Raw genomic sequence first — 24,955 nt, forward strand, 5'->3', positions numbered from 1 at the left:
GGGAATAATTCAAAAATGGCAGAGTATATGTGGACAAATTATTGAAAGTATCAGGTAAGATTGCATATCGGGTATGAAGTTTTTAACTGAAGCTGGAATGTAAAAGTAAGGAAGTTGAGACAAACTTTTATAAAACACTGATACAGCCAGAACTGAATTATTATACCCAATGCTAGGCACCACACTTTAGGAAGGATCTGAAAACTTTAGGGAATATACCAAAAAGATGGATGAGAATGAGGGACTTCAACTACAGCGATAGAATGGAAAAGCTATTATCCTTCGAGGGGGAAAAAAACATTGAGAGATGACTTGGTAGAAGTGTTCATGAAGGGTCTGGTCAGAGATTGTAGAAGCTGTTCCCAATGTTGTGATGAGAAACATTTTACTCAGCAGGTGCTTAGGATCTGGAAAGTACAAATTCAGTCGTAGTGTTCAAAGTGGAATTGCAAAAGCACCTGAAGAGAGAAAAGAATTGGGGCTGTGGGAGTAGGACTGGTAGATTTGTTCTCACATGGATACAGCAGTCTGAATGGCTATTGCTGATGTTGCAATTTTTCAATGATCTTATGATTCGTATTAGCTGAAAGCCATTTTTCTAATTATTTATTTGACTGTTTTTGTCCCATAGTTAACTCTATTAACTAGCAACTCAGAAGATTGTTTTGCTAATTGCTTCATATGAACTATTTCTAATACCAATAGATTTGACTGCTTATTGTAATTAAGTGTGATAGCTAGCAAACTATTTAGCTGTGTTTACCTTAATTATAAATACTGATAGCATTATACTTAACTTATGATATTGTAAATATTGCAATGGAAAATCTTTGTTTTGTTCTTCCAGAAATATTTTCAAACCTCATCTGCTTGGATGCGGATACTGTTACACGGCACATTAGGAAAGCTCTACCAGATAATTGGCTTAAAAAGGTTGGTCATGTGACATGGGTCATCACAGATACTCAACACCCTCCAATACAATGGCTTGCACAATTCTGGGATTTTCTGAATAAGAATTGTAAAACTCTAGATAAATTTGAAGGGTTGCCACTTATACCACTCAGTTCTCTTAGGGATTGCATGGACAGTGTCCAGCTAGCACATTTGTCCAAGAATATAACTATTATATTTCACATGCAAAATGGTTACAAGTTACCAGATACAATTGCCAGTATAATTACAAGAGCTGGAGGTAGTGTAGTTCAAAGCTGTGATGAATTTCTAAAGCATCAGCAGTTAGCAAAATATGTATTTTTACCAAGCCCAAATAATGTTTTGAAACTGTTTTTGAATCTGGGTTGTGAGCAAGTAGTAAAGGAGATTGGTTCTATGTCATTTGAAGACAGAAGAGCATTGAGAAGTTTTCTTGCTGAAGCATCTGTATTTGATACTGACGAGGTAAATATATTATTCAAGTTGCCAATCTTCCGACAAATGACATCTCTCAGATCAACAAATAAAGAGCTTGTTACAGCAGGAACATATGGAGCTTTGAGTAATGATGTTTACCCGGAGATTCCAGATGATATGCCTTTACCTGAAATTGTACTTAAGTGTGTTGATGAGAAGGACAGGAGGCTCATGTTGATGAGGGGAAAATTACTGACCACAGCAGATGTTGCATTGCTCATGTTGAAGGGAGTGGAAACCCAAAAGTATGAACTTCAACAAATTGAAAAGGTGATGCTCTGGTTTCTAAAAAATAGTGGAATACTTTTTAAACAAAAACCAGAGTTATTCAACAAGTGCAAAACACTTCGGTTTTTGACATCAAAAGACAGACTTGTACAGGCTTCTGCCTTATTTGATCCAAACAACATCACCTTTCAACATCTCTTTCAGCCAGAGTATCAGCATGTCTTTCCTCCTCCAGTTTATTCTAGGGATGAGAAAGTTCTGCTGACATTGCAAAAGCTTGGGCTAAAATCAAAAGAAGACAGTATTTCACCTGAAGACCTTGTAAAGGTGGCACAATTAATAGACAGACGACACAGCCAGGCTAATGATATCAGCAATGTGTGTAAAAAAGCTGAAGCTTTAATTAAAGTATGCAACACAACGTCTGTTTTGGCCATCTGTTCTTATCAAACTGTAGAGCAATTATTGTCTTTACATTGGGTGCCCTGTAACAGTCTCCCAAAAGCATTGACAGAATGCACAAATTTAAATATTGATTTTAATAAACCTGAAAATGTAAGAGATTCAAAGTATGCCAGCATTATTGGATTAGTAATGCCACTTACTGACAAATTTACTGAGAAATCAAGCAAACTTTTGGGACTACTCAATCAACCACCACCTAAGAAGGTGGTTGAAAATCTTCTCTTCATTGTTGATCAGGTACACACCAATAGTAACTCACCATGCAACTTCCTGACAGATTTGCAAAGTATCTACGAGTATATGCAGAAACACCTAAGTCAGTTTAAAACTCTTTTACTTGCCATAGAACAGCCATGGATCTGGAATGGGTGTGGGTTTTCATACCCGCAGCATATTGTTTTTTCCTATCATGAAGATTTAGATCTCAGCTGTTATGTAAAGAGAGTCCCACGAGAAATATCTCAGTACAAAGAGTTACTGACTGAATGTGCAGTGAAAACATGTTTCAACGATGGTGAAATTATTCAAATACTTTATCACATAAAAGATAATTTAGATAAACTAAACTCTGGTTGTGGTAGCCCAAATGAATTAAAGACCATCATTTCCATACTTGATTGGATGCGCAGAAATAATCTTCCATTTAACAATGACCTTCCAGTCCCTGTATGGAAAGACAGCCAGGGTAGATTCTGCTTAAAACCATGTTCCAAAGTTGTTTTTTGTGATCTAGATAAAGCTACCCTGGAGGATATTATCAAAAATGAAAACATTTATATTGTTCATAAAGAAGTATGTCTTGCAATAGTTGAATGGCTGAATGTGCCTCCTTTAAGTAACAAAGTTTTGCAACCTGAATTAACTGGAATTGAGCAATATGGACAAGTGGAACCCATTGTACTGAGAATAAAAAACATTCTGAAAGAATATGATCAAGAACATGATCTCTTCAAAGAGTTGCTTCAAAATGCTGAAGATGCTGGTTCAACAGTTTGTAGTTTCCTGGTAGACATGAGACAAAACAAAGATGTGCCTGAAAGTCTTATTGATCCTGGCATGGCCCCATGCCATGGACCAGCACTTTGGTCATACAACAATGAGTGTTTTACTGATGATGATTTTCACAATATAACAAGAATTGGGACAGGTTCCAAGGAAACCCAAATTGATAAGATAGGTAAATTTGGACTTGGATTTAATTCTGTTTATCATATAACTGATGTCCCTTCAATCCTCAGTGGAAAATACTTACTTATTTTTGATCCAAATGTCACTCATCTTAAGAAACATATCCATTGTGTAACCAACCCAGGAATAAAACTAAACCTTTATGATCATAAGGACTTAATTCAAAAATTTCCTGGACAGTTTAATCCCTACAATGGAATATTTGGATGTAATTTTAAAACTGACTCTGGAGAACATTTCTATTATGAAGGAACTCTCATTAAGTTACCCTTCAGAACACCAGAGGAGGCTGCAGTATCAGGGCTTTCCAATAAGTATTATAATCAGAAACACATCATGTCCTTGGTGGAAAGCTTCAAGCAAATGTCAAAAGATCTTGTCATATTCCTAAAGAATGTGAGAAAAGTTTCACTGAAATTTATCAGTGAACATTCAGCTCATGAAAACCAGATAATCTCTGTATTCAAAATGGAAAGACAAATACTAAACTTAATTGAGATGGCAGATAACTTTCCAATTAAAAAAATGCAACAAAATGCTGTGAATGTACTGGAAAGTACAAATAAATTTTCTAAAAAAATTAGAAGTTTTAGCACCTCAACTATAATACAGTTTACAGAAGAAACTATAGATAATCCCAATCACATAAAATACTGGTTGGTTCATTCATGTTTTGGGATGGCAAAAGCCTTACAGATTGCTTGCAGTAAAACAACAAATACATATTTTGCCCCTCCTCTTGGAAGCGTAGCTATACCTCTTAAAAAGAAGAAAGAAACTGGACATTGGATGCCAAACACTGAAGTTGAAGTGGGACAGGTATTCTGTTTTCTGCCTCTTTCACTTCAATGTGGTCTTCCAGTTCATATTAATGGATCCTTTGCAGTTACCTCAAACAGGAAGAATCTTTGGAGCTCTGGGCCAAAAGGAGATTGGAATCAAGCCCTTTTGGAAGATGCAGTTTCCACAGCTTATGTTACATCTATTTCACTCATGCAGCAAATGTCACAGAAAGGAGAATTTGAAAATTATGATTACTACACATTTTGGCCTAATGTAAAAAATGTTGATAATCAGTTTAGAGTAATTGTGGAAAATTTCTACAAAGCAATTGCACATGGAATCAATGGTGTTACAGTCAAAGCATTCAGCAATGGAAAAGACTGGTGCCCAATCAACCAAGCTTGTTTTTTAGATTCATCAATTCTTAAAAACAAAAGAGTTGGAGAGTCTGCTGTTACTGAGTTTTCCAAATTTCTTTCAAAACCTTATATTTCTGTTCACTTACCAGAGTGGGTTAAACAAAGTTTTATTGCCAGTGGATGTGGCCATTCTATTGAACAGAACACATATGATTGGGAATTGTTTTATAAGGAAATTGTATTTCAGAACTTAGACACTATAAATCCCAAAACTAGGAATGATTTTATTATTTATGCAATTGATATAAGGAATTCTTCTATTGATGAAATGTTAAGCATAAAACCATGCATGCCAGTTAGTGGGAAGAAAGATCTCCAGTATATCAAAAATCTTGTACATCCAGAAGGCAAGATAGCTTGTCTTTATGATGCAGAGGAAGGGCGATTCCTTAGAGGAACTTCTGAAACTTTTCTCCATCCTGAGAGATTATTAAGGTTAGAAATGTTAGGGATGGTAAAAGACAAAATTGCTTTCCCTGAATTACTTGAAAGAGCAGTGACCATTAAACAAGTATGGGACCTTGACAGGAACAAGGCATACCAAAGAGTGCGTCATATCCTGGATCTGCTCAAAGACCTAAATCAGCTTGGTGATGATGAGCAACAAAACTTACAGAATGTGCCATTTCTTCCTGCTTTTCTTCCATATAGTCAGGAACAAAATGTTTCTTTAGATACTGTTGTTTTAACAAAAGCAAAAGACTTGTACAGTTGCAAGTTCCAATTACTAGTGAATATGACAGAAATGGTGTTAGACAAAGAACTGCTGAAAGGAACCAAGTTGTCCACTGAAGCTGTTTCCATTCTAGGTTTGAATAGACAACCACCCGTTAGGACAGTGTTGGAACAACTTAAGCATGTGTATACATACAATAATATAGCAACCAGTGATCTAAAAAGGATAACTAAAGAATGTTACATCTACTTAACTAAACAATTAAAGGGAGATCCAGAGTCAAAAAAGGAAATCTATGGTGCTGCTCAAGAATTCCCCTTTATTTTAGTTCATGGACAGTTTGTGTCTGTCAATTTGGTTGCTCGGAAGGTTTCATTTGATGCAGTTCCATATCTTTATGAACTTCCCAAAGAATATGTGGAATGTGAGGAATTGTGGAAGTGCCTGGAGATTAAGGAATATTTTAGACTGCAAGATTATGTCTCAGTTCTGAAAAGCATGTCAGATAAATACCATGGATCAAGGCTGTCTGATAGCGATCTTGCTATCTGTCTTAGAATTGTAACAACTGGATTCATTGAAGCATCTGACCAGGAAGACATTTTGCAAAATGTTCTGCTGCCCAATCAGCACTGTATTCTTCAGTCTGCTCAAACGCTGCAATACAATGACACACCATGGCTTGTTGTAGGAGATGATGTAAATCTCTGCCATAATCAGATAGCTAGAGAAACAGCTGTCCGTTTTCATGTTCAGACAATGAAACACCGAGCGCTGGAAGTTTTACAGGTCAAAGATATGTCTGTATGGGCACAGGAATTTGGCCAACAGGAAAAACTAACAGTACGCTTAAAAAATATCATCAAAGCCTATCCATCCAAGAAAGATATTCTAAAGGAGCTGATTCAAAATGCTGACGATGCTGAAGCCTCAGAAATCCATTTTATTTGGGATCCCAGAAAACATGGCACTACAAAAACCTTTGGCGAAGAATGGAATGCACTTCAAGGACCTGCACTATGTGTTTATAATAACAAGAAGTTTTCAGACAAAGATATTGAAGGTATACAACAACTTGGAGAAGGTGGCAAGCGCAACAGTCCAGAGAAAACTGGAAAATACGGCCTTGGTTTTAATTCAGTGTACCATCTGACAGACTGTCCTTCTTTTATGTCAGGTGACAGTATGTTGTGTATCTTTGACCCTAATTTGGCTGTGCTTTCCACAGCAAAGTCACATTCTCCAGGTGGTATGTTTGCAGTCAACCAGAAGTTTAAAAGTACATTTGAGGATGTTTATAATACGTTTCTTCCATCTTTCTTCAATCTTGAGGAAGGTACCATGTTCCGATTGCCATTGAGAACAGTAGAAATGGCAGAAAAATCAGATATTTCAAAGCAAGCAGCCACAAAGGATATGATTTTAGAATTGCTAGAGGTGTTGAAAGACGATTCCGACAGTCTCCTTTTGTTTTTGAATCATATCAAGAAAATTAGTTTTCATAAAATAGACAAAAAGTCAAGCGAATTGCATGGAATGTATACTGCAGAAGTAGATATGTCTGAGGAAAGCACCAGGGAGCAGGAACATTTACGAAATTATATCCAAAAATGTTTGAGTTCCATGACTGGAGAATCCAAAATAGAATCCCATCAAGTAATATATGAAATGGAGATACGATCTTCTAACAAACATCCAACCAAATGGATATTAGCAAATAAAGTGGGGGTTTCTAATACAGAAGTAGCTGAGTCAGTGCAGAACTTTTGCTCAAGCTTGGGTCAGATACTTTTGCCTCGGGGTTCTGTTGCAGCTTGTACTAACTGCAACAGTTTTCAAGGTAAAGCCTTTTGCTTCCTGCCTCTGCCCATTGAGACTGGTCTCCCAGTTCACATCAATGGAAACTTTGCTGTTGACTTTGCCAGGCGAGATCTTTGGAAACAGGATGGGCAAAGTGGAAAGATGAAATGGAACAACTTTTTAAAATTACACCTGATTGCTCCTTTATATGCTGATTTACTTGATTACATGCAGAAAAAAATTGCAGACAGCAATGTGGATCCTCTAAAATTTAACAGTTTAGAATTATGCAAAAACTATATTGAACCTGATTACCTATGGTTCTTCCCTCATGTTTCTGAAGATGTTCCTCAGGAATGGCAATTAATGATAAATCAGATTTACAGGTGCATATATCAGAAGGGTCTTTGTCTGATCCCCACAATCAAACATGAAAGTAATCAATTACATGATGAGAAGAAGATCATTAATATTACATGGTCCAGTTTGACCAAAGAAAAACGAGCTGAAGTTCCTCACTTTGTAACTGCTCACATAACTGGGAAACTGACTGAAATTTTAGAAGACATTGGTATGAATTTAGTGCTGCAATCTGACTTTATGACCAAAGTATTAAAAAGTTTGGAAAGAGCTTGTATGGATGTATTCATTTTAAATCCAAGCACAGTCAGAAAGTTTCTTCAGATCCATCCACTGAACAACCCAGACCTAACGAAGACTAACTATCCCTTACTACTCAGCGAATCCCTAATTAAAGATGGGACCAGATGCATGGCACTTTTGGACTACTGTCTCTCTGATGTGAAGGATGGAAATTATAGTTGTTTAAATAGTTTACCACTGTTGGTCACACAAGATAATATGCTGGGAAAATTTAAACGCATCTCTCCCAAATATATTTCTAAATTTCATGATTTATTTCCGGAATCCCAGAAGTACTTTGCAAGCTATGATGTCAACAAGAAATATAAAGACTTCTTAGTTATAGCTGGCTTTTTAGAAGACTTCACAATTTCAAGGGCTGAGCAATTCATCCGAAGCAAGCTTGGTTATAAGTTTCAGATTAACTCCACTGACCCACAACTATGGCTGAACTGGACTGAAAATGAGCAGTTCATAGAATGGCTGAAAAAATTGTGGAAATATTTTGAGAGCCAAATAAAGAGTGATGATGATAAGGAGAGCACAGTTGATAAGCTTAAGTTATTATTTTCAGACCTTGCAATCTTACCAGTGTTATGCCCAAGTTATACTGACCAGCCCCTCCTTGCACCACTCGGATCATTACATAGTGTTATCTGCGAAATGACCCAAACTAGTATAGCACGAATTTTGCTGAAGCTTGGACTTGCTAAAATTGCTGCAGATTACTTTTCATTGAAAGTAATGTTTAATTTTATTAGACCAAATTCCATGAAAACTGATGATAAAAATGCCATTTTACAACATCTGCGTCTGACAAAATTAAACTGGAATAATTTAAATGAGTGGGAAATAGAATCCATTTTAAGGTTTCTTCATTCTGGAATTGAAGCAAGTGATGATAAACGTAAGTACCAGGAACAGCTAAAAACACTGCCGCTCTTTGAAACAATGGAAGAGACTTTTGAAAGTATTGAAATGTACAATGTGGTTTATATTCTAAATACTCAGTTAAGTGACACATTTCCACATTTGTATAAATTGGACAGTTCTTGTATGTTTTTGAAAAAAACAAGGATAAACACTGAGGTATCAGAAGATTTAGGCATTCAAATTATAGATGATCTGCAGTTCTTTATGGATTACATTCTTCCTAACATTGAACAAATATTTAGTGATCAAAAATTGGATGTCATACACCTGTTGTACAATATAATTTGCTGTTATCCCCTAGCCTATGAAGTGAAAAAAGAACAAGTTGTGTCTGGTCTGAAAAATGTAAAACTAATCAAAGCTAAAAATGGGATATTTCAAAAAGTTTCATATTTCTATGAAAATAGTGGTCGGTTATTTAAAATTATGATTCCTGCAGAAAATTTTATTCCTGAGGACTTTTTTAAAGCTTTGGGATGCCACCTTGACGATTCCAATTTGAACAAATTGCTCAAGGATCTGGGATTAAAGTGCATTGTGTCTTCAGATGACTTTATTGCTTTTGCAACACAAGTTTCAGAAGAAGTCAAACTGCATGCTCCTTTGAAAGAACTAATTGAGAAAAGTGAAGCTTTAGTCACGTACTTATGCAGCATTAATGAGGAAAATCTCCAGAAGAATTTTTATGAAAAAGTAGCAAGTATCAAATTTGTTTATCCACACAAAGTTCGGGAGAGTTTGCGGGGCTTGCATTCTCCTTATGCAGAAGGGAGAAATTTTGTTGCTTTAAGAGATTCATTGGTGAAACATCGGGATGAAGATGAAGAGCTAGTTTGGACCTCAATGCCAATCCTGCCAACTAAATGTAGCCAGTCAAGAAATAATATAAATAGATTAAAAGCTGCTGGAGCTATTTGTAGTCCTCCAGAAAATGTAGTTATCGCAAACCTTAGGAAAATATGCTTAGCTCCCTGCACAAATCAGAGCGTTATAAAAACCAGATCAAAAGTGCTTCAAACTGCTTATGGCTTTCTTCAAAATCGTGTATTTGACGTCCAAGCCCTGACAGACCTTCCCATTGTTCTTGTAGAAGAGGATTCTAAACTGGTAAAAATCAATGAGGTGGTGTTCTCTTTGCAAAATTATCTTGAGTTTTGTCCTTATTTATATCGGCTTCCCCCACTTCTAGCTCCATACCGTGAGTTTTTCCAGAAGTTGGATGTTGCTTTGGAGCCATCAGCTTCCCACCTCACCCAAGTGCTTCGGTCTCTTTATGGAGATTCCAGCAAAGTTAATAGCTTAAATCAAAACCAAATGACAACAGTGAAACGAACCTTATATTTCTTATTTTCACTTCTGGAGTCGAAAACAGAGGAACGCGCACCTGAGAAACTAAAGCCATTATATCTTCCAGCAAGTGATGGTTTTCTGTATGCATCAGAAACATTATGTTTTAATGACAGAATTACCACTGGTTCTAGAAGAGATGCCAGTGCTCTAAAAGAAAAGTTTAATTTTCTTCTAGATCTGGCTGAATGCTATCTAAATCCTGATCCTTATAAGCAAATAAATCTTATACAATTTCTACCTGAAGAGATTCGCCCCAAGATGCTTTCACAGTTAACAGAGGAAGTACTCAATGAATCAGTCCTACGCATATGTCCATATGGAGATAATTGTGCATTCAGAAATGATTTTCACAAGATCCTTGTGTCCTCTAGTTTTAGAATTGGGTTAGTGAGTTTGTTAAAGGGTCAGTGTAGTGGAGAGCTGTCTGTGAATGATGTTGAGCGTGACTGTGAAAATGTCTTTTCCAAAATACAAATTATTTGTTGTGAGAAGCTGGAAACTATCCTTTGTTTAGGATCAAGACAACTGAGTAATACCAGCATTGACAAACAAGTGTACACTAAGATGAACAACATGGGAAGTGGTGTGGTTTATCTGGAGCATAGGGAGAATGTGCCATTCAGTATGAAAACTGTGATAATACATTCTCTGGCCACAGAGATTAATTTACTCTTGAAGAATGCTTTAAACAAAGATTCACTGTTAATCTTGGTGTTGATGCTCAGCTGTGAAAATCCAGAAGACATCCCAAAAGTACTGGAAGGTAAAGGCATCCACACTGGTAAGTTAAAATTTGAGGTTTCCCTGGACCTGCCAAATCCTGGAGAACCAATTCCTGAAGAACTAATTCATACATTAGAAATGGATATTATGTATAATTTCAGAGTTGGCGAGTATGTAGGTTATAAAGGCCCCACTTCCAACGAATATCTGTATGCCATTTTTATTGAACGATTAAGCACAGATACGTTTTTCAAAGATATTAGAATGCAAAAGTACAAAATAAAAATAGGACATGACTCATTTATTGTAGTCAACCATCTTGATGTCTATAAATTCATTCAACAAAAAGCGCCTGAGGAGGTCAGCCAGAATCTTGTTGTATTAGATTTGCCAAAGGACCAACAACAAACATTTGGTCAGAAATATGAATCTTTTGACAACATTAAGAAAGAAATTCAAGAATACCTGAAAGAAATAAGGAATCTTCCAAGGGATGAGAGACAAAAGGCAATTCGTCGTCTTTACCTTAAATGGCATCCAGACAAAAATCCAAATAATATTGAAGTGACAACCAAGCTGTGTCACTTTATTCAAGAGAAGGTAAAGCAGCTAGATATCATCAATGCTGAGAATGGAAGCAGCTCGTCAACTTTCAAAAGCTCCTTTTCTCATAAAGAGGAAGATTTTTCTTCTTTCTTTAACCAATGGAATACTGAAGCATCAAGGCATAAGCAGAGCCACTCACAGCAGAAGAAGAATCAATCAGCAAGTGAATTTTGGTCATTCCCAAAGAGAAGTCAGTCCAACCCAGAAGAAGCTCAGAGATGGTTTAGACAAGCAAAATGTGACTTTAAAGCAGCACCCAATGACCTGGGCAGCACTGGTCGCGACTGCACTGCCACCGAATGGCTTTATTTTAAAATCCATCAAGCAGTGGAAAAGGCTTTAATAGCTGCAGAATACATATATAGTGGAAAATGTGTTAATGACCACAGCATTACTTTCCTTGCTAGCCAGGTATCTAGATATAGTACAAAACTCTCAGACCTGGAGAAGGTAGTGATTAAACTTAGAGAGCTTGGGGTAGATAGCAAGAAGACCCAGTATCCCAACTATCATTCACAACCCAATGTTCCAAATGACCAATTCAAGGCAGGGCATGAGCAGGAGGTTCTGAATTTAGCACAAACAGTACTGGACTATATTGAAGACTATATCATGAGTAACTCATAAAAAGCAATCTTCAATGATCAATGCTGTTTTAATGTAATTAAAAATCAATGTCTGACTTTAGACTAGAACTATTGCTTATGCACAAAAATTGCAATATATGTGGTTAAGTACATTAAATTTGTCACCTTTAAGTACTGATATTCCATAAATTCTTGTTTGACCTTGTACACACAAGTGTTTGACACTGAGGTACCTGCCAATTGAACAATTTACTGATTAGAATGCTGACAAATGGTTACTGTTTTCACTGTAATTTACTTAAATCAGTTTCTCCATGTATATATCTGTTAAATAATTGCTTCTATTCAGTGAATATAAACTTTAAATCTAAAACCATTTTCTATCTGCAGTCATTGCATTCAGTTTTGTAAACAGCAATTTACAAATAAAATAAGATTACTGAAATACTCTATTTTGTCTGAACAAAGTATTTAAGGTATATGGTTAAAATGAAACAATAATGCTGCGAATAACCGTTTAATACTTCCACTACTTCAGACAAAATTACATTAAATTAATCCAGCTACAGCATCTACATTTTGTAGCTTCTGTTTGCAAGAAGGTGTAGTGTTCCTTACAAGTGCGTGGATTGTAAGAGGGAGTATGTTATTTTACTTTACAGAAACTATAATGTTTAATTAGATGCCTGAGCATAACTATCTCTATTTTAGCTCAGTTTTAATGTAAAACGTAGTATTTAAGTGTTTGATTCAAGTCTTGAGATGGTTTTGTTATACTCTCAATAATGTGAATTAGCCAACATCAGCCAACATAGAATACTGATCAAAGGAAAACTGGAGGAACTCAATTATGGATGCCAGAAAAGAAGGACACAGACTTGGAGAGGAAAGGGAGGTTAAAGAGCTGGCATTGCAGAAGATTACAGAGATCAAAAGGGATTTTTTTGTGATGAGGACAGATTGAAAGAGATAAACAGCTGAAAAGAAAGCACTGTTAACAATATTAGCTAGCATCCAAGAAAGATGGCATTGCCACAGTTAGCTCAGCTGAGCATGAAATGACCTAGAGAAACTGGAGAAAGATGCAATTTTAGGACTGGATTAATGTGAAACCATAGAGCAGATTTAACTCGGTGGTCCATTGAAAGAGAGACCAGTGACAGGCAGCTGATTGGATAGTCTTACTGATGATGAAATCTGTCCAGCTTCTGAAGGTGACCACAGCCTGGAGAGAGGAATTAAATTGATTGTTTCAGGTAGAGGCAAGAGCAAACATTAATAAAACACCTATTGCTTTTGCCCTCCTTCCCCACTCATTGTCCATCTTCCTCACCACTTGTACTCTAAGGGCAACATGTCTAACTCCATGCAGTCCCAGTCCAGGAGTATTTTTAGGGGACAGTGTGAGGAGGTTTACTCTACATCTAGCCCCATGTTATATTTGCATCAGGAGTTTTTGATGGACCAGTTTACTTCCAGTTTCAAAGAATAGGGAGATCTTTACTTTTTGTTTAAAAGAGTAGAGAGATTTTTCTCTATGTCTTGCTCCATGCTCCTGTCGTGTGTGTGTGTTTGAAATAAACAGAGTCAAGAGAGCATTTCTTTCCAATTACATGTGGTGTAATTTTGAGGGATTTTTACCCTGCATCTAACCATGTGCTTTTTGCTGAGTGTTTGATGGGGGAGCTTTATGTACAGTTTACTTGTGTTTAAAAGAGTGAAGGGGGCTTTACTTTCAATATAAAAGAATAGACACAGCATTACTCTGTATTTAACTCTGTGTTGTTCCTCTCCTGGGAACATTTGATGGGATTGGTGTTGAAGAAATTTTACTTTCCATTTAATTATTGTATAAAAGAGTAGAGGAAGTTTTACTCTGTATCTAACCTGCATTATGTGCCAATCCTGACCAATATTAATACTGACAATGTGTTTGAATTGGAGAGTGTTTGTGGAGTTTCTGTTTGATCACAAAATTTAATTTAAAAACCCAATACTGGAAAAGAACAGTTTCTAAGAAATTAAGAAAGGGATCCCAATTGTATGGGAGATGGAGGTTGTAATGGGAAACCAGGTGTGTGGAGTGTATTGATTGGTGTTAGATCATCTCTAAATTTGGGTAAATTTCACTGTTTTTAATCAGTGGAATTAATTACTATAAATTTAATTACTGGAAATAACTTGGGCTTTCACAGACATCTTTGCATCCTCTTTGGCCTCAGGCGAGATTCCAGAGGACTGGAGAATGGTCAATGTTGTTCCTTTGTTTAAGAAGGGAAACAGAGATAATCCAGGTAATTGCAGGCCAGTGAGCCTGACATCATTGGTGGGGAAGCTGTTGGAGAAGATAATGAGAGGCAGGATTTATTCACATTTGGAAGCAAATGGACTTATTACTGATAGGCAGCATAGGTTGGTGCGAGGGAGATCATGTCTCACCAACTTGATTGAGTTTTTATGAGGAGGTGACAAGAATGATTGATGAGGAAAGGGCAGCCGGTTTTGTCTACATGGACTTTAGTAAGGTATTTGATAAGGTATCTCAAGGCAGGCTGGTACAAAAAGTAGAATCTCATGGGATCCAAGATGAGCTAGCTTGATGAATATAAAGCTGGCTTGGTCATAGAAGACACAGTAGCGGTGCTTATCAGAATGGAGATCAGTAACTAGTGGTGTTCTGCAAGGATCAGTGCTGGAACTTCTGTTGTTTGTAATATATATAAATGATCAGGAAGAAAATGTGCGTGGTCTGGTTAGTAAGTTTGTAGATGACCTCAAATTTAGCAGAGTTGCAGGTAGTGAAGAGGATTGTCAAAGGATACAGTGGAATAAAAATAAATTGCAGATTTGGACAAAGAAATGGCAGATGGAGTTTAATCCAAACAGACCCCACCACCAAGGATATATTTCCCTCCCCTCCCCTATCAGCATTCCGAAAAGACCACTCCCTCCGTGACTCCCTCGTCAGGTCCACACCCCCCACCAACCCAACCTCCACTCCCGGCACCTTCCCCTGCAACCGCAAGAAATGCAAAACTTGCACCCACACCTCCCCCCTTACTTCCCTCCAAGGCCCCAAGGGATCCTTCCATATCCGCCACAAATTCACCTGCACCTCCACACACGTCATTTACTGCACCCGATGTGGCCTCCTCTATGTTGGGGAGACAGGCTGCCTACTTTCGGAACATTTCAGAGAACACTTCTGGGACACCCGGACCAACCAACCCAATCACCCCCGTGGCTCAACACTTCAACTCCCCCTCCCACTCCACCAAGGACATGCAGGTCCTTTGACTCCTCCATCGCCAGACCATAGCAACACGACGGCTGGAGGAAGAGCGCCTCATCTTCCGCCTGGAAACCCACCAACCACAAGGGATGAACTCAGATTTCTCCAGTTTCCTCATTTCCCCTCCCCCCACCTTGTCTCAGTCCCAACCCTCAAACTCAGCACCACCTTCCTAACCTGCAATCTTCTTCCTGACCTCTCCGCCCTCACCCCCATTCTGGCCTATCACCGTCACCTTAACCTCCTTCCACCTATCGCATTTCCAACGCCCCTCCCCCAAGTCCTTCCTCCCTACCTTTTATCGTAGCCTGCTGGACACACTTTCCTCATTCCTGAAGAAGGGCTTAATACCGAAACGTCGATTCTCCTGCTCCTTGGATGCTGCCTGACCTGCTGCGCTTTTCCAGCAACACATTTTCAGCTCTGATCTCCAGCATCTGCAGTCCTCACTTTCTCCTTGTAGATAAAGTGGTCATGAAGGCATCCAGCACGCTGTCCTTTATCGGCCAGGGCATTGAATATTAAAGTTGGCAAGTTATGTTACAATTGTACAAAGCTTTAGTTAGCCCACATTTGGAATATTGCATGCAGTTCTGGTCGCCACACTACCAGAAGGATATGGATGCTTTAGAGAGGATGCAGAGATCGTTTACCAGGATGTTGCCTGGTTTTAGTAATGAGGAAAGGTTGGATGAACTTGGATTGTTTTCACTGGAAAGATGAAGGCTAAGGGGATGGCCTGATAGGTATCTACAAAATTATGAGAGACATAAATAGGGTGGATCATCAGAGGCTTTTTTTCCCAAGGTGGAAAGATCAACTATAAGAAGGCACAGGTTCAAAGTGAGAAGTGGAAAGATTAGGGGAGAAATGAGGAGAAATTCTTTCACCCAGAGGCTGGTGGGTTTCTGGAATGCACAGCCAGTGAAGGTGGTGGAAGCAGGCACATCAGCAATGTTTAAGATGTACTTTGATCGACACATGAATGGGAGGCAAACAGAGGGATAGAAACCATGCATGAGCAATAAGTAGCAGGTCTAAATAAGGAATAGGAATCAGCACAGGCTTGGTGGGCCGAAGGGCCTGTTCCTGTGCCGTATCGAATTGGAAAAAAATTGAATTTGGTTGAGCATTGTAATGTTTGAATAATTTTAAATGAATGAAACATGCATGGAACTTCATCTATTATATTCAGTATGTTACATCAACAATATATTTTTTGATATGGACAATATATCATGCTTTCCAGTAACTATGACACTGAACTGGAACTTAACCTCTAATACTGGATTGTGGTGTTCTGACAGATGATCAGAAGACAGTCAGCTCCCCAAGTTTGCAGATGTAATTCAATGCATTTCCTCATTTTCTCGAAGTTTTTAATTACACTTAAGCTGCCTCTGTTTGTGCATACTGAATAAAGATATTTGAACACACCTGTTGCAACTGGTACAAGAACAGATTTCCTATACATGCTGGTTTATATTATATAAATTTATCCCCATGTAAAGAACAGTTTTAAAAGCTCAACAAATAAGATCCACGCAGGTATGAATGCTCAGTAACAAAGGGCTCATTCTTCCCATATTTTAAGTATAATTTTGTCGGGTTTCATGAAGGATTTCTCTCTGTGAGGCCTGATGAGTATTCTTGCAAAACTGTCCCAAATTTACATCATTAACTACCTGCTATGACTCCTCTTATCTGGCACTGGTCACATTTGCTCACTGACTGTAGCCAGAGGTACTTCTCACTGCCTGACTATCCTGTCATTGATGCCGTTTAAAAGGCTATTGCGTACTTGATCAAGCACTGGTAGACCACAGCTACCCTGCAGGATTGCAGACATTCACCCTGGGCATCGCCAAAGAAAATCGGTCCCATTTTCTGGACATGGACCTGGAGGTTTCAGTGGACAGAGTACTGTAGTGCAGAGGAGGGGCACCCTTCTCCTTCAGGACCAACGGAAGAGACCACACACAAGGTCTGCCAGCCTGGTCTCAGGTCTCTACCTGGGTCAGCGCAGTCTCCACAGTCCAGAGAAACCCTGCAAACCAGGACGTCCAATGACCTTTCAGTCTCCAACAGGCTAGGTGCTACCATCTGTTGATTGCGAGGTCACACTCATTCTTTCTCTGTTACTAAACTCACTTCCCAACAAGGCACTTGTTCCTTTACTTTTACTATTGCCTGCAACATCTTCCTTCACCTGCTCTCACCCACCTCAACCCTCCACAACCCTGCCTGGCCTCTGCACTGCTCACTCACTCATTCAGGACTTTTCCCCAACTTTTCCCTATCTGACCCAGCACTAACAGCTGTGCCACCACATTTATCTCACTCTCCCTCCCATCCCAGCCTGTAATATAGTCAGCTATATTACGCCAGACCACAACAACACGACGGTTGGAGGAAGAGCGCCTCATCTTCCGCCTAGGAACCCTCCAACCACAAGGGATGAACTCGGATTTCACCAGTTTCCTCATTTCCCCTCCCCCCACCTTGTCTCAGTCAAATCCATCGAACTCAGCACCGCCTTCCTAACCTGCAATCTTCTTCCTGACCTCTCCGCCCCCACCCCAGTCTGACCTATCACCCTCACCTTGACCTCTTTCCACCTATCACATTTCCAACGCCCCTCCCCCAAGTCCCTCCTCCCTACCTTTTATCTTAGCCTGCTGAACACACTTTCCTCATTCCTGAAGAAGGGCTTATGCCCGAAACGTCGATTCTCCTGTTCCCTGGATGCTGCCTGACCTGCTGCGCTGTTCCAGCAACACATTTTCAGCTCTGATCTCCAGCATCTGCAGACCTCACTTTCTCCTCCGTAATATAGTCAAGGAGAGTCAGGAGAGCTGGTTTGGAGCTGAGTATTTATCTCCTCACTCCCAGTGAAGAGAGGATATGGATTTTTCAGGCAAAAACTGGCACCAGGCGAAAGTGATGACTGCAGATGCTGGAGATTAGAGTCAAGAGTGTGGTGCTGGGAAAGCACAGCAGGTCAGGTAGCATCTGAGGTGCAGGAGGGTTGACATTTCAGGCAAAACCCCTTCATCAGGAATGAAGCTATGAGCCGAGGGGCTGGGGAGATGAATGGGATGGGGCTGGGGGAAAGGTAGCTGATGGTGCGATAGGTAGATGGAGGTGGGGGTAATGGTGATAGATCAGAGGGGAGGGTGGAGCAGATAGGTGGGAAGGAAGATGGATAGGTAGGACTGGTCATGAGGGCGGTCCCGAGTAGGAAGGTTGGATCTGGGATACGGTGGAGGGGGGGAGGGGAAATGAGGAAACTGGTCAAATCCACTGATGCCATGGGGTTGGAGGGTCCCAAGGCAGAAGATGAGGCATTTTTCCTCCAGGTGGTTAGAGAGTAGCGATGGGGGAGGCCCACAACCTGCATGACCTTGGCAGAGTGGGAAGGGGAGCTGAAGTGTTTCACTTCAAGTAAGAACCATTGTTCATTGTTGTGCCATTGGTCCAGTTATCCCCACTGAGAATTCCTTGTTAATATGCCACAACCTCTAACCCTTGGCAATAATCCATTCTCCCTCTTGCCTTCTGGGGGAGGGGAAGCAGCCCCAAGTTGTGGTCCACATTGGCACCAACAACATACATAGGAAAAGGGATGGGGATTTAAGGCAGAAATTCAGGGAGCTAGGGTGGAAGCTTAGAGCTAGAACAAACAGAGTTGTTATCTATAGTTTGTTACCTGTGCCATGTGCTAGCGAGACAAGGAACAGGGAGAGAAAGGAGTTGAACACTTGGCTACAGGGATGGTGCAGGAGGAATGGATTCGGATATCTGGATAATTGGGGCTCATTCTGAGGTAGGTGGGACGTCTACAAAAAGGATGTTCTACACCTGAACCAAAGGGGTTCCAATATCCTGGGGGGTAATGCTCTTCAGGAGGGTTTAAACTAATTCAGCAGGGGATAGAAACCTGAATTGTAGCTCCAGTGTACAAGAGGTTGAGAGTATTGAGATTATAAATAAGGTTTCAAGGTTGCAAGAGTGTATCCACAGGCAGGAAGGTGGTTTGAAATGTGTGTACTTCAATGCCAGGAGCATCCAGAATAAAGTGGGTAAACTTGCAGCATAGGTTGGTACCTGGGACTTCAACGTTGTGACCATTTTGGAGACATGGGTAGAGCAGAGACAGGAATGGTTGTTGCAGGTTCAGGGGTTTAGATGTTTCAGTAAGAACAGGGAAGGTGTGGCATTGTTAGTCAAGGACAGCATTACAGTGGCAGAAAGGATGTTTGATGAGAAGGTAGTATGGGCTGAGGTTACAAACAAGTAAGGAGAGGTCTCCCTGCTGGGAGTTTTCTATAGGCCTCTGAAAAGTTCCATCGATGTAGAGGATAGGATTGCAAGGATGATTCTGGATAGGAGTGAAAGTAACAGGGTAGTTGTTATGGGAAACTTCAGTTTTCCAAATATTGACTAGAAACGCTACAGTTCATGTACTTTAGATGGGTCAGTTTTTGTCCAATGTGTGCACTAGGATTTACTGACACAGTATGTAGCTAGACCAACAAGAGGCAAGGCCATGTTGGATTTGGTGCTGGGTAATGAACCAGGTCAGGTATTAGGTTTGGAGGTAGGTGAGCACTTTGGCAATAGTGACCATAATTTGGTTATGTTTACTTTAGTGATGGAGAGGGGTAGGTATATACCGCAGACCAAGAGTTATAGCTGTGGGAAAGGCAAGTATGATGCAATTAGGTAAGATGTAGGATGTGTAGGTTGGGGAAGGAAACTGCAGGGGTTAGGCACAATTGCATTGTGGAACTTGCTTAAGGAAGATGATCAGAGGACAGGTAGGGTGGATATTGAGAGCCTTTTTCCTCAGATGGTGATGGCTAACATGAGGGGACAGAGCTTTAAATTGAGGGGTGTTAGATATAGGACAGATGTCAGAGATAGTTTTGTTACTCAGAAAGTAGTAAGGGCATGGAACACCCTGCCTGTTACAGTAGTAGACAGCAACAGTTAGGTTAAAGTCAATGGGCTTCACTTTCGGGCAGGCTCCTTCCACACCAACTGTGGAACCAGGAATGCACTGAGACATAATGGTGGGGGGGGGGGAACAGTTTAAGAAAGAAGCCCTTCTGAGGGTAGATGGTGGGTTCTCCAATGTGAATAATTTTCCATTTTTATAAATGTATTTTCACTTTTTACCATCAAATGTGCAAGCAAGTCTCTGTCTAGCCACAATCACACCACTGAAGGTATAGAACCCATCCACCCTTAGCGCTACACAATGCTCAATGTGCAGGTAAATGGGTAAATGGCAGGTGATTTATACATTGAGCAAGAACTTAACACTTTGTGTTGGTGTTAAGTAGTGATGGACAAAGTGGGTATAGAAATGAGGGAGAAGCACTGTGATGTGCTTAAAGAAATTAGCAGAGACAGAGAGGAGGTTCTGAGTGACCTGGCAAGCTTAAAAGTAGGTAGGTATCCAGAGCTAGATGAAATGTATCCCAGGCTGAGGCAAGAGAGGAAATAACATGGGTGCTGGCAATAAATTTTAATTCCGCACTGGCCACAATAGAGGTGTCAGAGGATTGGGGAGCATGGAATAAAACCAGGAAACTATAGACCAGTCAGTCAATCCTCAGTGGTGGAAAATCCATTGAAAGCAATTCTGAGGGTCAGATTAAATTTGCACTTGGAGAGGTAGGGATTAATCAAGAACAGTCAGCATGATTTTGCTAAAGGGAGGTCATGTCAGACCAACTTGATTACATTTTTTAAAGAGGTGACCAGGTGTGGAGATGAAGTCAATGCATGGAACAAGTCTACTTGGACTTTATCAAGGCTTTTGATAAGGCTATTCTCCCCACATGGAAAACTGGTAACAAAGCTAAGAGCCTATGGGATCCATGAAACTTGGCTAGTTGGATCTAGGATTGGCTGAGGGGCAGAACGCAGTGAGTGATGATCAAGAAACAAAAACCAAAGTTGCTGGGAAAGCTCAGCACGTCTGGCAGCATCTGTGAAGAGAAACCAGAGTTAATGTTTCGGGTTTGGTAACCCTTCCTCAGAACTGATGATAGCTAGGAAAACATTGATTTATCTGCAGAAGATAGGGTAGGGGAGGAATGTAAAGAGTAAATGATAGGTGGGGATAGAGCCCAAAGGGAGAGAAGAAAAGTTGGACAGAGAAAGGAGTGAATAACAATAGACAATAGGTGCAGGAGTAGGCCATTCAGCCCTTCGAGCCTGCACCGCCATTCAGTATAATCATGGCTGATTATTCCTAATCAGTATCCTGTTCCTGCCTTATCTCCATAACCCTTGATTCCACTATCTTTGAGAGCTCTAGCCAACTCTTTCTTAAATGAATTCAGAGACTGGGCCTCCACTGCCCCCTGTGGCAGAGCATTCCACACAGCCACCACTCTCTGGATGAAGAAGTTTCTCCTGAGCTCTGTCCTAAATGGTCTACCCCGTATCTTTAAGCTGTGTCCTCTGGTTCGGCACTCACCCATCAGTGGAAATATGTTTCCTACTGCCAGAGTGTCCAATCCTTTTATAATCTTATACGTCTCAATCAGATCACCTCTCAGTCTTCGAAACTCAAGGGTATACAAGCCCAGTCACTTCAGTCTTTCAGTGTAATCTGGTGGGAAGGGTGAATAGCTGTTAATGGGGACTGGGAGAATGGAATAGAGTTTTTACAGGAAACAGGGTGTGAGGATATATAGTCCAGGTAGCTGTGGGAGTCAGTGGGTTTATAGTAGATAATGGTGGCCAGTCTATCTCCAGAACTAGAAACAGAGATGTCAAGAAGGGGCAGGAAGGAGGCAGAGATAGACCAGGTAAAAGTGAGGGCGGGTTGGAAATTGGAAACAATTGGAGGCAGTACCGATGATATCATCAGTTTACCAGAGAAGGAGTTATGGGTTGGGGCCAGAATGGAACTGGAATAAGAAATGTTCCACGTGACCCACGTAACTGAGGCTCATGCGGATACCCATGGCGACCGCTCTGACCTGAAGAAAGTGAGAGGAGTTAAATGAGAAGTTGTTGAGGGTGGGGGTGAGCTCGCCAAGCAGAGGAGGGTGGTGGTGGCTGGGTGCAGTTCAGGCCTTTGCTCCAGGAAGAAGCAGAGAGCCCTGAGACCATTCTGGTGGGGGATGGATGTGTAAAGGGATTGTACATGAGAAAGAGGTGACAGCTGGAGCCTGCAAATTGAAAATTCTGAAACTGGTGAAAAGCATCAAAGGAATCACAGATGTATGTGGGCAGGACTGCCCTGGCAGACCCATTGTTTCTGCCTGCTCCTGCCCCAAAGGACTCATCTCTTCCCAACCTTGACTTGGTCTTTTCTCCCTGGTCCAGTCCTGTTTGTCGATTTTGGGAAGGAGGTAGAAGGGAGCTGTGTGGGGCTGGGGAACTATCAGTGTGGAGAAAGTGAGGTCTGCAGATGCTGGAGATCAAAGTTGAAACTTTATTGCTGGAACAGCACAGCAGGTCAGGCAGCATCCAGGGAACAGGAGATTCGACGTTTCGGGCACAGGCCCTTCTTCAGGAATGAGCAGAGAGTGTTCAGCAGGAGAAGATAAAAGGTAGGGAGGAGGGACTTGGAGGAGGGGCGTTGGAAATGTGATAGGTGGAAAGAGGTCAAGGTGAGGGTGATAGGTCGGAGTAGGATGGAGGCGGAGAGGTCAAGAAGAAGACTGCAGGTCAGGAAGGCGGTGCCGGGCTGGAGGGATTCGGCTGAGACAAGGTGGGGGGAGGGGGGATGAAGAAACTGGTGAAGTCCAAGTTCATCCCCTGTGGTTGGAGGGTTCCCAGTCGGAAGATAAGACGCTCCTCCTCCGACCGTCGCGTTGTTGTGGTTTGGCGGTGGATGAGTCCAATGACCTGCATATCCTCGGTGGAGTGGGAGGAGGAGTTGAAATGCTGTGCTACCGGGTGGTTGGGTTGGTTCGTCCGGGTGGCCCAGAGGTGCTGTCTGAATCGCTCCGCAAGTAGGCGGAGCGATTCAGGGGAGTAGGGGAGACAAGTAGGGGAGACAGGCCGCCTACTTGCGGAGCGATTCAGAGAGCACCTCTGGGCCACCCGGACGAACCAACCCAACCACCCGGTAGCACAGCATTTCAACTCCCCCTCCCACTCCACCGAGGATATGCAGGTCATTGGACTCATCCACCGCCAAACCACAACAACCCGACGGTCGGAGGAGGAGCGTCTTATCTTCCGACGGGGAACCCTCCAACCACAGGGGATGAACTTGGACTTCACCAGTTTCTTCATCCCCCCTCCCCCCACCTTGTCTCAGCCGAATCCCTCCAGCCCGGCACCGCCTTCCTGACCTGCAGTCTTCTTCTTGACCTCTCCGCCTCCATTCTACTCCGACCTATCACCCTCACCTTGACCTCTTTCCACCTATCACATTTCCAACGCCCCTCCTCCAAGTCCCTCCTCCCTACCTTTTATCTTCTCCTGCTGAACACTCTCTGCTCATTCCTGAAGAAGGGCCTGTGCCCGAAACGTCGAATCTCCTGTTCCCTGGATGCTGCCTGACCTGCTGTGCTGTTCCAGCAATAAAGTTCGAACTATCAGTGTGGGGCAGTGTGGGAATAGATCACTCGATGAAATGACGTCAGTGATTGTAGTTATTACAATGGCCTGATGTTCCATGGTAGGGTGGTGGTCTAGGGGGAGGTAGGAGGTATCTGAGAGCTGGCGCACAGCCTCTGTAATGTAGAGGTCAGTCTGCCAGATTATAACAGCACCACCCTTATCAGCAGGCTTACTAACAAAGTCAGGGTTGGCTCTAAGTGCACAGAGCGCAGTCAGTTTAGAGGGAGATAGGTTGGATTGGGTGAGGGGGACAGAGAAATTGAGGTGATCTATGTCACGTTGACATCTGTTTCTCAATGAACAGATCGAGTGCAGGTTAAAGGCCAGAGGGAGGGGTCCAGGTGGAGGAACAGTGTTGGAGCTGGGTGAAGGGGTCCGTGCGATGGGGAGAGGACTCTTGTCCAAAGAAATTGCCACGGAGGTGAAGTCAACGGAAGAAGAGTTTGAACCATATTGTGCCTAAAATTTGTTAAGGTGGGGACAAGAGGGATAAAACTGAGACCTTTGCTGAGTACAGAACATTCAGCTTCAGAGAGGGAGGTTAGGAGGGATGGTGAATACCCAATAGGAGGTGGGGTTTGGGGAGGGGACAGAGTCAGAGGGAAGCGGAGGGGAGGATGGATCCAGAAGGCCATGGGTATCTCTGAGTTGTTGCATCTTGTGGGTCTTGATGTCTGAAAGGAAAAGAAAATGTTTCTTGTTAGTGTGGAGAATGAGCCGAAGGATGAAGTGGAACTGGGGCGTGGTGCAGCCCTGAGTCAGTGTGTTGTAATGTTGTTGAAGAGAGGTTGAAAGTGTGTGTGTGACGTCACAAGGCACTGAGTGTGGATCTCAGGATACAGCAATAGCAACTGTCTGCGGAACATTGAACATCACAGAGATCCCCATGATCCTGGGTGGATTCAAAACACAAGAGATGAAACTTGCGTTGGAATCCACGTGGGGTGAGTCTGAGCCGTAGGCAGCTACTAAGAAATGTGATGTGTCCATGGAAACGAGTTTGAGCAAATACCTGGTCAAACACCAGGACAGACAGTGAAATTAATGTTGGTGGACAAGAAAAAAGATTGGAATGGAAATCCTGTCAGGGAGAGATGTTCAAGAGTGTTTATGTGACTGGAATCCTGTATCTGATAACATTCCGCAGGGATCAGTGTTGGGTCCTCTCTGCTGGTGGTTTATACATATGATTCAGGCTTGACTGTAGGCGAGTTGACCAGTAAGATTAGAGTGGTGCTGGAAAAGCACAGTA

General features: G+C 41.4%; 1 protein-coding gene across 9 annotated transcripts in view; it reads left to right on the top strand.

The window, feature by feature from the left end:
• Positions 1-12,255, top strand: part of sacs2 (sacsin molecular chaperone 2) — a 93,883-nt gene extending 81,628 nt beyond the window's left edge. For all 9 annotated transcript variants that reach the window (XM_087978171.1, XM_087978172.1, XM_087978170.1 and 6 more), the window contains one exon: positions 848-12,255. In XM_087978171.1, coding sequence (XP_087834297.1) covers positions 848-11,853 — 11,006 coding nt within the window. In that variant the 3' untranslated portion in view covers positions 11,854-12,255. The remainder of the gene's footprint in view (positions 1-847) is intronic.
• Positions 12,256-24,955: the final 12,700 nt, after the last annotated feature.

The sequence above is a fragment of the Chiloscyllium plagiosum genome, unplaced genomic scaffold (genome assembly GCF_037043375.1).
Source record: "Chiloscyllium plagiosum isolate Xiang-an unplaced genomic scaffold, Cpla_swu_hap1 HiC_scaffold_33, whole genome shotgun sequence".
NCBI lineage: Eukaryota > Metazoa > Chordata > Chondrichthyes > Orectolobiformes > Hemiscylliidae > Chiloscyllium > Chiloscyllium plagiosum.